Source organism: Oncorhynchus gorbuscha, linkage group LG17 (assembly GCF_021184085.1).
Source record: "Oncorhynchus gorbuscha isolate QuinsamMale2020 ecotype Even-year linkage group LG17, OgorEven_v1.0, whole genome shotgun sequence".
NCBI lineage: Eukaryota > Metazoa > Chordata > Actinopteri > Salmoniformes > Salmonidae > Oncorhynchus > Oncorhynchus gorbuscha.
Genome location: NC_060189.1, coordinates 42,609,808 through 42,626,948, shown reverse-complemented (window position 1 = coordinate 42,626,948; position 17,141 = coordinate 42,609,808). Strand labels below are relative to the sequence as shown.

The 17,141-nt window shown below is 40.7% G+C and overlaps 1 protein-coding gene and 1 non-coding gene across 4 annotated transcripts; both read left to right on the top strand.

Moving 5' to 3' along the window:
• The first annotated feature begins 5,458 nt into the window (after window positions 1–5,458).
• Window positions 5,459–12,988, top strand: LOC124001088 (syntaxin-11-like). 3 transcript variants are annotated; one of them, XM_046307629.1, is made up of 3 exons: window positions 5,459–5,833; window positions 9,636–10,324; window positions 11,923–12,988. In XM_046307629.1, exons 1-3 carry the CDS (start codon window positions 5,794–5,796, stop codon window positions 12,118–12,120), a joined length of 927 nt encoding a protein of 308 aa, XP_046163585.1. In that variant the 5' UTR covers window positions 5,459–5,793; the 3' UTR covers window positions 12,121–12,988. The 3 variants fall into 3 exon arrangements, with proteins under 3 accessions (XP_046163585.1, XP_046163584.1, XP_046163586.1); XM_046307628.1 differs by lacking the exon at window positions 11,923–12,988 and having other exon boundaries at window positions 5,490–5,833; window positions 9,636–11,205; XM_046307630.1 differs by lacking the exons at window positions 5,459–5,833; window positions 11,923–12,988 and adding an exon at window positions 7,153–7,285 and having other exon boundaries at window positions 9,636–11,205.
• A 1,429-nt stretch (window positions 12,989–14,417) lies between these two features.
• trnal-uaa lies at window positions 14,418–14,500 on the top strand. Its single transcript has one exon. It is a non-coding gene; the product is annotated as a tRNA-Leu (tRNA).
• Window positions 14,501–17,141: the final 2,641 nt, after the last annotated feature.

Here is a 17,141-nt window from a genome sequence, read left to right as displayed (position 1 = left end):
TTTGACGAACATATCAAGACTGTTTCAAGGATAGATTTTTTTCATCTACGTAACATTGTAAAAATCAGAAACTGTCTTTACAAAAACGATGCTGAAAAATGAATCCATGCTTTTGTTACTTCTAGGTTAGACTACTGCAATGCTCTACTTTCCGGCTACCCGGATAAAGTAATAAATAAACGCCAGTTAGTGCTAAACACAGCTGCTAGAATCTTGACTAGAACCAAAAAAATGTATCATATTACTCCAGTGCCAGCCTCTCTACACTGGCTTCCTGTTAAGGCAAGGGCTGATTTCAAGGTTTTACTGCTAACCTACAAACTAGTACATGGGCTTGCTCCTACATATCTTTCCGATTTGGTCCTGTGGTACATACCTACATGTATGCTACGGTCACAAGACGCAGGCCTCCTTAATGTCCCTAGAATGTCTAAGCAAACAGCTGGAGGCAGGGCTTTCTCCTATAGAGCTCCATTTTTATGGAATGGTCTGCCTATCCATTTGAGAGACGCAGACTTGGTCTCAACCTTTAATCTCTCTAGGGTACATGGGACATTAGCGTCCCACCTCGTCGACAGCCAGTGAAACTGCAGGGCGCTAAATTCAAAACAACAGAAATCCCATAATTAAAATTCCTTAAACATACATGTATTATACACCATTTTAAAGATACACTTGTTGTAAATCCAGCCACAGTGTCCGATTTCAAAAAGGCTTTACGACTCAAGCAAACCAAAAGCTGTGTCAGATTTCAAAAAAACTTTTATGGAAAAAGCACACCATGCGATAATCTGAGTACGGCGCTCAGAGACCAAAACAACCCAAACAGATATCAGCCACGTTGTGCAGTCAACAGAAGTCAGAAATAGCATTATAAATATTCACTTACCTTTGATGATCTTCATCGGAATGCACTCCCAGGAAACCCAGCTCCAAATAAATGTTTGTTTTGTTCGATAATGTCCATCATTTATGTCCAAATACCTCCTTTTTGTTAGCGCGTTCAATACACAATACAAACTCATGACGCGCGGTCACTAGCAGCAGACGAAAAGTCAAAAAATTATGTTACAGTCCGTAGAAACATGTACAAAACGATGTATAGAATCAATCTTTAGGATATTTTTAACATAAATCTTCAATAATGTTCCAACCGGAGAATTCCTTTGTCTGTAGAATTGCAATGGAACAGAGCTAACTATCACGTGAACGTGCGAGACTGAGCTCGTGGCTCTCTGGCAGACCTCTGACTCATTCCCCTCTCATTCGCCCCCACTTCACAGTAGAAGCATCTTACTAGGTTCTAAAGACACTTGACATCTAGTGTAAGCCTTAGGAAGTGCAATATGACCCCATAGACACTGTGTATTCGATAGGCCAAGAGTTGAAAAACTACAAACCTCAGATTTCCCACTTCCTGGTTCGATTTTTTTCTCAAGTTTTTGCCTGCCATATGAGTTCTGTTATACTCACAGACATCATTCAAACAGTTTTAGAAACTTCCGAGTGTTTTCTATCCAATACTACTAATAATATGCATATATTAGCATCTGGGACTGAGTAGGAGGCAGCTTACTCTGGGCACGCTTTTCATCCAAAAGTGAAAATGCTGCCCCCTACCCTAGAGAAGATGAGTCTTTACTGAAGACTCATCTCTTCAGTAGGTCCAATGATTGAGTGTAGTCTGGCTCAGGAGTGTGAAGGTGAACGGAAAGGCACTGGAGCAACGACCCGCCCTTGCTGTCTCTGCCTGGATGATTCCCCTCTCTCCTCTGGGATTCTCTGCCTCAAACCCTATTACAGGGGCTGAGTAATTGGCTTACTTGTGCTCTTCCATGCCATCCCTAGGAGGGGTGCGTCACTTGAGTGGGTTGAGTCACTGACGTGATCTTCCTGTCAGGGTTGGCGCCCCCCTTGGGTTGTGCCATGGGGGAGATCATCGTGGGCTATACTCGGCCTTGTCTCAGGATGGTAAGTTGGTGGTTGGAGATATCCCTCTAGTGGTGTGGGGCTGTGCTTTGGCAAAGTGGGTGGGGTTATATCCTGCCTGTTTGGCCCTGTCCGGGGGTATAGTCGGATGGGGCCACAGTGTCTCCCGACCCCTCCTTTCTCAGCCTCCAGTATTTATGCTGCTACCTGTCCCAGACCTGCTGTTTTCAACTCTCTAGATACAGCAGGAGTGGTAAAGATACTCTGAATGATCGGCTATGAAAAGCCAACTGACATTTACTCCTGAGGTGCTGACCTGTTGCACCTTCTACTACAACCACTGTGATTATTATTATTTCACCCTGCTTGTCATCTATGAACATTTGAACATCTTGGCCATGTTCTGTTATGATCTCCACCCAGCACAGCCAGAAGAGGACTGGCCATAGCATGGTTCCTCTCTAGGTTTCTTCCTAGGTTCTGGCCTTTCTAGGGAGTTTTTCCTAGTGACTGTGCTTCTACACCTGCATTGCTTGCTGTTTGGGGTTTTAGGCTGGGTTTCTGTACAGAACTTTGTGACATCAGCTGATGTAAGAAGGGCTTTATAAATACATTTGATTGTTTTGATTGAAATGGAAATTGATGTATGTTTATCTTGTATATTATGGCTCTTATGTTTATATGTTTACTATATATCTGTATCTTATCTGACTTGCCACAACAAGGGGTTCCTTCTGGAAAAACAAAGTGATTATATTCTATAACAGAACCATTGCAAAGCACCAAATATCAGCTCATGATCTGTCTCCAGATTTCAGAAAGTATTCACGCTCTTGTACTTTTTCCACATGTTGTTGTTACAGCCTGAAGTTAAAATGGATTAAATTGAGTTTGTATGTCACTGGTCTACACACAATACCCCATACTGTCAAAGTGGAATTGTGTTTTTACAAATGTTTACCCATTTTCAAAAATGATAAGCTGAAATGTATTGAGTCAATAAGTTTGCCATCCTTTTGTTATTGCAAGCCTAAATTGTTATGCAGGTGAATGAGGACCCAAAAGCGACTTGGCGAAAACAGAGTCTTTATTCCAATAAAAGGCAAAAGCAATACTACTGGACAATAAAAGACGAAAACAAAACATGAAAAAACTTAAATCCACTCGTAGTGACGAGGACAGACTGGAGACTCGACCATTGACTGCAGGTTGCCTCGGGAAGGCACCGACTGTAGCAGACTTAGACACCTGCTCACACGCAGCATCTGAAGGAGACAAGACACGACAGGGCGAGACAATGACACAGCACAGCGAACATCATATAAGGATCCGACAAGGACAGAAGCGGAAAACAAGGGGAGAAATAGGGACTCTAATCAGAGGACAAAATAGGGGACAGGTGTGAAAAGACTAAATGAGTGAGTTAGGAGAATGAGGAACAGCTGGGAGCAGGAACGGAATGATAGAGAGAGGAGAGAGAGGGAGGGGGAGAGAGAGGGATAGAAAAAGGGAACGAACCTAATAAGACCAGCAGGGGGAAACGAACAGAAGGGAAAGCATAATGACAAGACAATATAAGACAAAACATGACATAAATAAGTTCAGGAGTAAGAATGTGCTTATCAAGTCAAATAATAAGTTGCATGGACTTACTCTCTATGCAATAATAGTGTTTGTCATATTTTTTGAATGACTACCTCATCTCTGTACCCCACACATACAATTACAGTATCTGTAAGGTCCCTCAGTTGAGCAGTGAATTTCAATCACAGATTCAACCACAAAGACCAATGAGATTTTACAATGCCTCGCAAAGAAGGGCACCTATTGGTAGATGGGTAAAAAAAACAGACATTGAATATCCCTTTGAGCATGGAGAAGTTATTAAATACACTTTAGATGGTGCAACAATACACCCAGTCACTACAAAGATACAGGTGTCCTTCCTAACTCAGTTGCCGGAGACAAAAGAAACCTCTCAGGGATTTCAACATGAGGCCAATGGTGACTTTAAAACAGTTAGAGTTTAAAGGCTGTGAAAAAAAGACAAAACTGAGGATGGATCAACAACATCGTAGTTACTCCACAAGCTTGTACAGAATGAAATATCACAAAACTAAAGTAAAATTGCCATAAATGTTTAAAATAAATTAACTTCATGTCCTGAATACAAAGTGTTATGTTTAGATCAAATCCAACACAACACATCACTGAGTACAAAGCTTCATATTGTCAAGCATGATGGTGGCTGCATCATGTTATGGATATGTTTATCATTGGCAAGGACTAGGCAGTTTTTTAAATAAAAAGAAAAGGAATAGAGCTAAGCACAGGAAAATCCTAGAGGAAAACCTGGTTCATCCTGCTTTCCAACAGACAATTTACCTTTCAGCAGGACAATAACCCAAAACACAAGGTCAAATATACACAGGCGTTGCTTACCAAGACGACATTGAATGTTCCTGAATGGCCTAGTTACAATTTTGACATAAATCGGCTTGAAGATCTATGACTAGACATGAACATGGCTGTCTATCAATGGTCAACAACCAACTTGACAGAGCTTGAATAATTATTGAAAGAATAATGTGCAAATATTGTAGAGTCCAGGTGTGCAAACTTCGAGACTTACCCAGAAAGACTCACAGCTGTAATCACTGTCAAACGTGTGAATACTTATGTAAATAAGATATGTATTTATTTAATTTTCAATACATTTGCTAACGTTTGAAAAAATATTTTTTTCATATTGTTATTATGGGGTATTGTGTGTAGATGGGTGAGAAAAACTCCCAATTTTTATTTTATTTAAATTCAGGCTGTAACACAACAAAATGTGAAATGTGAACAGCGTTTACTTGCATTTACCCTACTCCAGGCCTACAACCACTGCGGAAGCCTACCCTCTCAGCCAATGCCATTTTAAACACACGAACACACGCAGAATAGCTCGCCTACATTCAATATAATACATTAGTTGAATCAAAACATGTTCTACACCCTAGTTCATGAGTTGTCCATAATACATGAGTTAATGTTTGTAGTCTTCACAGATCGTGTGACATAAAACACTACCGTTCTTTCCTTACATGAATGACATGTATGACCGTGTTATTTGTCATTTTTAAACCCTGTACGAATAATAGATCTCGGGAAAATGCACTGTAAGTGCATACGTTTCTTTTTATTATGTTTTGTCGTGAAACAGTTCTCATGGGCACACAAATCTAAAATAATTATAGGCCTTTGCCATTGCAAAATCGAATGCTTCTAACCGAAAGAGTCAACCATAGGCTTATTGTCATTAACGTATACTTGTTGGATGGATTCGATGCGCATTGTTATCTCGCTGTAGGCTGTGGGCTAATCTATTGAAATTATCGACCATCATCACATGGTCTAAACATATAGACTCAATGGTTGCTAAAATGGGAAGAGGTCTGTCCATGATAGGGCGTTGCTCTGCCTTCTTGACATCTCAATCGACCAGATTGACTACATGCCCTCGTTTTTTCGCACCTGGATTACTGCCCAGCTGTGTGATCATGTGCGGCAAAGAGACATAGGTAAATTGCAGTTGGTCCTCGACAAAGCAGCACATATTGCACTTAGATGTACACGAGGGGAAAGCTCCAGTAAACCCATGTCAGTCTCTCCTGGCTCAAAGTTGTGAAGAGATTAACTGCATCACTATTGGTCTTTGTGCGATGTATCGATGTGTTGAAGGTACCGAAGTGTCTGTTCAAGCAGTTGGCCAACAGTTTGGACACTCATCGGTACAACACAAGACATGCAACTAGCGGTCTCTTCACAATCCCCAGGTCCAGAATAGAGGCTGGGAAACGCACAGTATTAAATAGAGCCATGACTACATGGGACTCTTTGCCACCCCAGATAACACAAGGTAGGAATAAAAATATATATTTTTTAAAACAGTTAAAAGAACACCTTACTGCACAAAGGGGACTGTGAATAGACAGTCGTTTTATATATTTATTTATTGTAATTTGCCATGTATTATGTATTTGACCTAGATATTGTGTGTATGTATTGATATATAGGCTATGTGTGACGTTTTAAATGTATGTATTTCAGTCCTTGACTAATAATGTTCTGTACTATGTATTATGCCATGTTTCATAAGGACCCCAGAAAGAGTAGCTGATGCTTTTGCAGCCGCTAATGTGGATCCCAATAAATACCAAATACCAAAGGTGATCCAGTAAAGAAAAAAGGTAGAAAATAATTCAGATAAATAAATGGTCTACTACTTCTGGCTACAGATGGCACGGATAACACCAGTACCCGCGCACCCGAACAACGTAGCAATGAGCGCGCTGAACAGCGGAATGACTAAAGCAAACGATGATAAAATAAATATAATTCATTGGAATAATGGCTTTTTTAAAATCAAGGTCGCCTGGCAAACAAATATGCATAAAGGAGCTAAACTGAGGCTGAAATTCAGCAATTCAGCCGACCAGCTGGGCAGCTTTCCCACATGTATATTCTTAAACCATGACAGAGAGATGTTCGTTTCATTGGAATATTTTATTTTCATATTGACCACTGTAAAATATATTTACCACTGCTTTTTAAAGAAATATGACAATGGCTAAATTAGCATTATGTGAAGACACGCCAAATTTAGACTTTTGTTGCATTTAGGGGAGCTAAACCCGGACGACTCGCCATTAATTCGTACCATGGAATTAAATCAAGGTCAGAATACCATACTGTTCTCATTCTTATGTTCAAATTCAGAATATGCATAGAGAGACAAGTGCATAAAACGGGAATTGCGTTCCATTTTACGCATGCTTAACTCAGGTCGGAATCTGCCCCATAGCCACAATATGTTCCATCATGCTCATTCAAATATACCAGAAGTGTAATGTACAACAACATTGATTAAAACTATGTTTCCAGTAACGTAAAACAACCACAATATAAATTATTAATGTCAACAATGTTTTAAGAGTTTAAAATATGAAAACGGGAACGTGGTTGTTGTCCTTGCTTCCGCTTTTTCACCTTCACTGTTGTTGTGGATGAGAAAAGTCAGAGCAGCCATGGGGAAGTCCCTGCCATGGGTGTATTCAACAGGAATCAAACGGAACCAAACGTGCAGACACGGTAGGGTTCAATCTGAATTTATCCAATACGAAATTTTTGTTACGATTTGCTACAGTTTGCACTAATGAATATACGCAATAAAGTAGTTGGTGGGCTGGTTACTGGCAGACACAGCTAGATGACTAAACGGAGCAGAAAGGGGAAATGATTCTTCGAGCATTTGTCTGTTCTGTTTGAATGATTTTGGTGTTATAGGATAGTCTACGGAGCACGATATCAGGTAAATGTTTCTGATTACGTTTGGAGTTGTTTCAGTCCTGTTATTTAATTTAGCGTACTGTACATTAGGTTGTGATGAGATGCGTTTTGCTCATCAAGTTGAGTTTGGGTTTTTGGGCGAGTGAAATGTTGAGCTGCTTTATTTCATTTGAATGTTAATTATTCCTCAAATGTAATATGTTGCGCCTGTTTTCTGTTACAATAAACAATGTTGCCAATATACAGTACCAGTCAAAAGTTTGGGCACAACTACTTATTCAAGGGTTTATCTTTATTTTTACTATTTTCTACATTGTAGAATAATAGTGAAGACATCAACTTTGAAATAACAAATATGGAACCATGTAGTAATCAAAAAAGTGTTAACCATATCAAAATATATTTTATATTTGAGATTCTTCAAAGTAGCCACCCTTTGCCTTGATGACAGCTTTGCACATTCTTGGCTTTCTCTCAACCACCTTCATGAGGAATGCTTTTCCAACCGTTTTGAAGGAGTTCCCATATATGCTGAGCACTTGTTGGCTGCTTTTCCTTCACTCTGCGGTCCATCTCATAAAAAAAACATCTCAATTGGGTTAAGGTCAGGTGATTGTGGAGGCCAGGTCATCTGATGCAGCACTCAATCCCTCTTCTTGGTCAAATAGACCTTACACGGTCTGGAGGTGTGTTTTGGGTCATTGTCCTGTTGAAAAACAAATGATAGTCTCACTTTGCGCAAAACAGATGGGATGGCGTATCGTTGCAGAATACTGTGGTAGCCATGCTGATTAAGTGTGCCTTGAATTCTAAATAAATTACAGAAATTGTCACCAGCAAAGTACCCCCACACCATCACACCTCCTCCACCATGCTTCACAGTGGGAATTACACATGCTGAGATCATCCGTTCACATACTCTGCGTCTCACAAAGACATGGCGGTTGGACTCATCAGACCACTTGAACTCTGTGAAGCATTTTATTTGGTTTGCAATCTGAGGTGCAGTTAACTCTAATAAACTTATCCTCTGCAGCAGAGGTAACTCTGGGTCTTCTTTTCCTGTGGTGGTCCTCATGAGAGCCAGTTTCATCATAGCGCTTGATGGTTTTTGGACTGCACTTGAAGAAACGTTCAAAGTTCTTGACATTTTCTGTTTTTGACTGACCTTCATGCCTTAAAGTAATGATGGACTGTCGTTTCTCTTTGCTTATTTGAGCTGTTATTGCCATAATATGGACTTGGTATTTTACCAAATAGGGCTATCTTCTGTATACCATCCCTACCTTGTCACAACACAACTGATTGGCTCAAACGCATTAAGAAGGAAATAAATTCCACAAAATAACTTTTAACAAGGCACACCTCTTAATTGAAATGCATTCCAGGTGATCACCTCATGAAGCTGGTTGAGAGAATGCAAAGCGTGTGCAAAGCTGGCATCTAGGCAAAGGGTGGCTACTTTGAAGAGTCACAAAACTCACATAGTTTTGATGTCTTCACTATTATTCTACAATGTAGAAAACAGTCCAAATAAAGAAAAACCCTTGAATGAGTATGTGTGTCCAAACGATTGACTAGTACTGTACAGTAGGTGTGTACGTGCGCTTGTGTTTTGGCTTGACACATTTGCCATGGTGTTCAGTTGGTGCACAGAAAGAAACTTGTCATATTGCATTCTCTTGTCTAGCCTACCGTAACAGTAAAATACATGTAGCCTCATGAAAGAGATTACAGAGAGACGATAAGTCATAACCTAAGCCTATAATTAAATGCTTGGTAAAGGTTCAAGGTGTGTTAAAGGGTGGTAAAGAAACAGATTTGATCATCTATGTCTTTTAGTGATCAGATTGTTGTTAAAATCGTAACTTTTGTTATAGATGTCCTATGAGTCAATGGAGTGGAATGTAATAACTGATGTCTATAAAAAATAAAGTCACCAACGCCCATAGCCGCAACATGTAGGGGGTGCTGAAAAAACCCAACATATTAACTAAAACATTGAAGCATTTATTTTCTTCACAAAAGTAGTGCACTGGGCCTTTAATAGTCCTGTATCGTCTGCAGCGCTAATAGGTGTAATTTAATTTCCTCTTATAGAATGGCCTTAAATTGCCTTAATAGAAAGAGGGCTTGGGGTTGTTATCTGTTTAAATCAGATATGCTGCACTTAATACAGTTTATGCAGCTTACTAACTTCTTTAAAGGCATGAAAAAGTCATCAATAGCTGAAATTTCTTGAATGACCATAAAGAATGAAAACTGCACTGCTCTATCAGGATTCTGCTCTACAATATACAGTAAGTAGGATGAAAGAGAGGAGATGATAAGGAGATCATTTAGTAACCCTCAATATTTCCCTCCCATTCCAGGTAGGATGAGAGACAGACTGGCTGACCTGAAGGGGGTGGCCCCCACTTCTTCAGACATGGACGAGGGAGATCAGGGTCGGGGCACTGATGACGAGAAACAGCTGGAGCACCAGACAGTGGTGTTCGAAGGCGAAGACATGATGGACAGCATCTTCAGAGAGGTCCAGTCAATCAGGAAGGAGATCGCTCTGCTCCAGGTGGATGTGAAGTGCCTGGGCAAGCAGAACACCCGATTCCTCACCTCTGTCCGGAGGATCAGCTCCATCAAACGAGACTCCAATGCCCTGGCCAAGGGCATCAAGACCCGGGGGGAGGGCATCTACACACGGCTGGAGAAGATCGGCATGCAGCACAAAGATCTGGAAGAAGAGCATGGTGCCCATTCTGCTCTGGTCCGCATGGTGCGCTCACAGTATGTTTCTCTCACCGGGGCCTTCCACGAGGCCATGTCTGAGTACAACCAAGTAGAGATGGGCCAGAGGGAGAACTGCAAGACCCGGATCCAGCGCCAGGCAAAGATAATGGGCAAGGAGGTGACCGGAGATCAGATTGAGGAGATGGTCGAGACGGGAAAGTGGAATGTGTTCTCCGACAACCTCCTGGCGGACGGGCGGACGGCGCGATCAGCGCTTACGGAGATCGAGAACCGGCACAAGGAGCTGGTTGAGCTGGAGAGTCGGATCAAGGACATCCATGAGCTGTTCTTCCAGATGGCTCTGCTGGTGGAGGAACAGGGGGCCATGGTGGACAACATAGAGGCCAACGTAGTCGCAACAACAGACTTTGTGGGCAAGGCCCAGGCTCAGATCAAGCTGGCGGTGAAGTACAAGAAGGACAACCCCTGTAGGAAGTTGTTCTGTTGCTGTTTCCCATGCTGCAACAAGTGAGGCAGACAAACTGATATTAGTGTTATTGTTTTATCTCAAGTCAAGATCCTCTCAAAAAGTGTTTTCATGGCCATGACAATGTATTTAAAGAAGTAGAATTAATTCATTTGCAGTTGTTTACACAAGTATGCACTTGATCCTGAATATTTTCAGATGTACAGTATGGGTGTTCCAATGTACACTGAGTGTACAAAATATTAACAACAACTTCTTAATATTGAGTTGAACCTACTACCATTCCCACCTGAAAGGCACTTCAGTATTTTGTCTTGCCCATTCACCCTCTGAATGGCATACATTTACAATCCATGTCTCCAGACTTAAAAATCCTTCTTTAACCTGTCTCCTCCACCTTCATCTACACTGATATAAGTGGATTTAACAGGTGACATCAACAAGGGATCATAGCTTTCACCTGTCATGGAAAGAGCAAGGGTTCCTAATGTTTTGTGTACTCATTGTATGTTTAAAATGATTTCTGCAGTTTGAACGAGGGTACCATTTTGTATGTCATGCAGCCATTTCTATCTCTTATTGTACATTAACACCCTTGCCTAGCTGCCGTTAGGAGAGAAGACCCAGTATCTCGATGACAAACTGCTGAAGCTAACATGCCATAGTGTGATTATGGGGTGTTCCATTTCTTTAATGTTGTAAAAATAAAACATTTGTTCGGTGCTCCAGACTGGCAGTTAACAGAGTACTTGATTAGTCAATCAAGAATGTTTACTTGAGTGCAGTTCAAATGTTTCCTTCTCCCACTATTCCCTTTAACCTTCAGCTGTATTGAATGTTTGATTATTTGTCCATTTTTTATATGATTTATGTTTTATGACAGGATATTGTGATTTTTATGAATCCAAAACGCTGTAGAATGGCCCTTTGTGTTTCATTTGAGCATCTATTTTTTGATGTACACAATTACTTGATCATGATGCCTCATTCTAAACGCATAATTGTGATACATTTGAGTTTCTTTTCTTGGAGACACAACCGTTATTGCTACACTGACTGATATTGCAACTTGAAGGCAACCTCAAAATGACTCAACAGGATTTTACATTGTGAAGAAGACAAGAATGTGCCTCAATTTTTCCATTGTATAGTGCACATCACATGCAGATATCCAAGAGACCAATGCTTTTTTTAGTGTCCATCGTGAGTCAAAAACAGGCTCAGAAAATTCTCATCAGATTGTTGTGACGTGTAGGCTAACTTTCAACGTCTGTGTTCCATAAACCCACCAGCAAGTGAGGTACCTAATCTCTCTGTTTCGACAATCGCCCAATCCTAAATCAACCACTCACTGCTCCTTCCCCACATATATCTAATGATCCCGCTGTGTAGATCTGAAATGATTGGATGCGTAAACGATATAGTAATACTTCCACTATATGGACATCCATGAGCTGTTCTTCCAGATGGCTCTGCTGGTGGAGGAACAGGGGGCCATGGTGGACAACATAGAGGCCAACGTAGTCGCAACAACAGACTTTGTGGGCAAGGCCCAGGCTCAGATCAAGCTGGCGGTGAAGTACAAGAAGGACAACCCCTGTAGGAAGTTGTTCTTTTGCTGTTTCCCATGCTGCAACAAGTGAGGCAGACAAACTGATATTAGTGTTATATTGTTTTATTTCAAGTCAAGATCCTCTCAAAAGTGTTTTCATGGCCATGACAATGTATTTAAAGAAGTAGAATTAATCCATCTGCAGTTGTTTACACAAGTATGTACTTGATCCTGAATATTTTCAGATGTACAGTATGGGTGTTCCAATGTACACTGAGTGTACAAAATATTAAGAACAACTTCTTAATATTGAGTTGAACCTACTACCATTCCCAACTGAATGGCACACATACACAATCCATCTTTCCAGGTTTAAACATCCTTCTATAACCTGCCCCCCCCCCTTCATCTACACTGATTGAAGTGGATTTAACAGGTGACATCAATAAGGGATCATAGCTTTCAACTGATTAACCTAGTCAGTCTGTCATAGAAAGAGCAGGTGTTCCTAATGTTTTGTACACTCAGTGGTATGTTTGTTTACAATTATTTATGCAGTTTGAATGAGAATGTGCCATTTTGTATGTCATGCAGCCATTTCTGCCTCTTACTGTAGAAGATACATTTTATATTAACACCCTTGCCTAGCTGGTGTTAGGAGAGAAGACCAAGCATCTTAATATCGAACCGCAGAAGCTAACATGCAAGTGTGATATGGGGTGTTCCATTTCTTTAATGTAAAAAGAAACCACTTCTTCGATGCTCCAGGCTGGTAGTTAAAGGAATACTTGATTAGTCAATCAAGAATGTTTACTTGAGTGCAGTTCAAATGCTTTCTTCTCCCACTTGTCCTATAACGTTCTTCTGTATTGAATGTTTGATTTTACTTATTTTTTTCATGACTTGTGTTTATTGACAGGATATTGTGATTTTTATGAATATAAACGCTGTAGAATGGCCCTTTGTGTTTCATTGGAGCATCCATTCTAAACTCATAATTGTGATACTTTTGAGTTCTTTTCTTGGAGACAACTGTTATTGCTACACAGACTGATATTGCAACTGAAGGCAACCTCAAAATGACTCAACAGGATTTTTACATTGTTAAGAAAACAAGAATGTACCTTGATATTTTCATTATATAGAACACATCACATGCAGATATCCAAGAAACCATTGCTATTTTTAGTGTCCAGCATGAGTCAAAAACAGACTCATAGAATGCTCATCAGATTGCTGTGACGTGTAGGCTAACTTTCAACGTCTGTGTTCCATAACCCCACCAGCAAGTGAGGTACCTATCGCTGTTTGACAATCGCCCAATCCTAATTCGACCACTGCACCTTCCCGGAAGATATCTAATGATCCTGCTGTGTAGATCTGAAAGGACTGGATGTGCAAACTATATAGTCATACTTCCACAAGTCAGTTGGTATTACATAATTTAGCCTCAACATACACTATAGAAGGTAGAACACTAAATTATATTCAATATAATTCAATGTGCCCGATGTTTTAGAATGTGAGTCAATCACTTAGGCTACAGGAAGTTTGCGGCGTATGGTCGGTCATTGGGCAATCAAGCTTTGCCTATACCAATGCTGCTGCAAGAGAGCACGTGGTCATCCCGACTGCTTCTGATCTGACGGATTTACTAACACAAGTGCATAATTTGTAAATTATGTCTGAGTGTTGGTGTGCCTCTAGCAATCTGTACATTTTAAAAACAAGAAAATGGTGCCATCTGCTTTGCTTAATATGATTTGAAAGTATTTATACTTTTGATACTTAAGTATATTTTAGCAATTACATTTACTTGTGATACTTAAATACATTTAGAACCAAATACTTTTAGACTTTTTTTCAAGTAGTATTTTACTGGATGACAAACTTTTACATGAGTAACTTTGTGTTAATTTATCTATACTTTTACTCAAGTACCACTGTTCTCCCCAAGTCCTCAAGTACCACACTGTTCTCCCCAATGAAATGATTGCCTATAGTCATCAAGGGAAAATAATACAAAGCACATCTTTCAAATAACTGTACAATTGACTGCCCAATTTATACCGCTTCGTCATCAAGGGAATGTATTAATTTGATAGAACACATTGTCAAGCGTTTGATTTGTATCAGTTGATCAGGTTGAAGTCATTATGGTCAATCGACAGTTGTCTTGCAAAATCGTTACAATAGAATGTCAGAGTAGCTATCTGCTTTGCTAATCACAGTAGCACCCGCTGCAACGACATATAATGCCGTTTGATTACGATTTTTTTTTAAACATTGGAATGTTACATTTTTGCGAGCAACAATGCAAGAAAATGATTAACCTTTTCAGTATATATTGATATCCATGATCTGTTATTAGCCCTTATTTCGACGCCAACCAGGATGGCCGAGTGGTTAAGGCGTTGGACTTAAGATCCAATGGACATATGTCCGCGTGGGTTCGAACCCCACTCCTGGTAATCAGCGCACTTCTTTTGTTAATAGTTCCTGATGTCATTAGTAATGTCAATACTACTAAAGATATGCGGAAAATGTATTCACAACCTGAAATAGTTACAGCGCTACCACTGTCCATTATATTGTCAAGTGACCGGAATAACAATTGAAATACATTTCCTCAAAGATGGAAGGCAGGCGGAGATCAGGTGGGACCATTCTAGCCAACGAGAGGGCAGATACGCGAACAACAGGACATAGAGATTAGATAGAGAATTTATCTTTGTATCGGGTGCTATTGTATCTGTGACAGCATGGGCAGGGCCATTGAGGCTGAATGAGTCTCCCAAAACAAAAATGGTGAAAGCACACCATGGCATTGTCCCTTAAAAAGGTTATATCAATCTAGTCCTCTATCTGTCTCTATGACAACAGGCACAACTCAGATATAAAGTTGTTCTTTCAAAGTTGCCGAAATGCCACGTGCGTCCACTTGCATCAGTGACTTCAGAATAACCTAAACAGTATGAAACTGCTATTAGATCAAATGACCAATTACATTTTTTGTTGACCAAATTCGAGCCTCTCTCACGAATCTCCATACAGATTTTGGTCTGAGTAAAACATAGTAAAACCAAAGTTGATGGATATACTGACCCTAACGGGAGTCGTTGTCCACAAAGCCTCATGGCAGGTTGCCTAGCTCCCGCCTACCATTTCTTTATATTTGTAGATAAATTAGTATTGTAATCATTATTGTAATCCTTTTTTAAATATTTGATGAAGGTTGTTGAAGTCAACCACCTGTATTCAATGGAAAGAGCCTGTCGCCGACAGACATGGCAGTCCTGCTGCTAGCTCCTTTGAAGTATATATATTTTTTGTGTATTATTTCTTACATTATTAGCCCAGAACGTTTTTTTTTTGTGTTATTACATACAGCTGGAAAGAACTTTTGGATATCTGAGCGGCGATAACTCCCCAGCATTACGACCAGGAATACGACTTTCCCGAATTGGATCCTTTGTTCTTGCCCCCCAGGGCAATTTAACTTATCCCAGAGGCTGCTCCAAGATGCCACCAGCGGAGAATAGTTATTCGGAGTGGACTTCTAGTCCGATTCAGGAGGTGTGCACTCCATCCACCACTTCTGAGTATATTTCACTCGCGAATGTTCAGTTTCTGGACAATAAAGTAGATGAGCTCAGGGCGAGGATCTCCTTCCAGAGAGACATCAGGGACTGTAACATACTCTGTTTCACGGAATCATAGCTCTCTCCGGATATACTGTCCCCGTCCATACAGCCATCTGGGATCTCAGTACATCGCCCAGACAGGAATATTGAACTCTCTGGGAAGAATAAAGGCGTTAGTGTATGTTTTATGATTAACGTACAGAAACTAAAGTCCTTTTGTTCACCCGATCTAGAATACCTCACAATCGACAATATTACCTCCCAAGAGAATTATCTCCAGTTATAGTCACAGCTATGTATATTACCCCTCAAGCTGATACCAAGACAGCTCTCAAGGAACTACACTGGACTTTGTGCAAACTGGAAACCACATATCCTAAGGCCCCATTTATTGTAGCTGGTGATTTTAGCAAAGCAAATTTGAGGAGGTGGCTCGGGTGGTTGATGTCCGTCTGGGGCAGCAGCCTTGCAAGTGTTAACACGCGTAAACGTCTTACTCAAGTCGGCCACAGAGAACGAAAGCCCACAGTCCTTGGGAGCGGACCGCGTCGGTGGCACTGTGTTATCCTCAAAGGGGGAAAAGGTGTTTAGCTTGTCCAGAAGCACGACGTCGGTGGTTTTCCCTTTGTAATCCGTGATTGTCTGTAGACCCTGCCACATTTTCTTGTGTCTGAGCCGTTGAATTGCGACTCCACTTTGTCTCTGTACTGATGTTTAGCCCGTTTGATTGCAGGATTTACCTCAGTGTTTTACCCAAAAGGCTCAGACTTTTCTGTTTCCGTCTACTCGGTTCGGCACCCGTGTCTCACTGGGCCATGGCTCCGGCAGGGCTGCTCTCACTTGGGGCCAAAGCTAGGCCACTGGTACTTTTCAGCTGGCATTTACATAACATTGCCTAACTGTGAATATTATCTTCTCTTCTCACGAAGCAACTGTTTTGATTATGCAGAGGCTGTTGATTCTGCTCTTCACAAGTCCTCACAGCCCTAGCTATGGAAACAATTTCACTAGTATAACAAAAGGGTGTATACACTAGTGTAACACTGATGTTAGTCGAAAAAGCAGCATTGGATGCTTTGTGAATATGGGCCCTGGTGAAATGTGTGATCTTAGGCAAGCTCCCACTAGAATCCGCCCTCTTTTCTTTGTCTCATCACCCAGAAGACCTGAGCCACTGGTCATGCTTCCATTCCAACTGCAGGATGACAAACATCCATCATTATCCATGACTACCATCCACATGCAATCCACCACCACTTTCCTAATAAACACTCCTCAATCTATTGTACAGGGAACAATAAAGATTTCTATATATTTGATTAATATTCCCTTTTTTGTCAATAACAGATTGTACACATAGCAACATGCTTGACTGATTTGTTTTTGGAACATATCTTTAGACTTTATGGAGGTTATGGGGGTGCTGCTGTTGCCCATCAGATTTCATATACAGCCAATATGTCGAGGT

Bases quoted from the DNA above. Each gene is read 5' to 3' on its own strand.
- LOC124001088 (XM_046307629.1), top strand. From the start codon at position 5,794: ATGACTACATGGGACTCTTTGCCACCCCAGATAACACAAG. The intron at 5,834-9,635 runs GTAGGAATAAAA...CTCCCATTCCAG, and splicing joins GCCACCCCAGATAACACAAG to GTAGGATGAGAGACAGACTG. The intron at 10,325-11,922 runs ATCCATGAGCTG...CACTATATGGAC, and splicing joins TGGAGAGTCGGATCAAGGAC to ATCCATGAGCTGTTCTTCCA.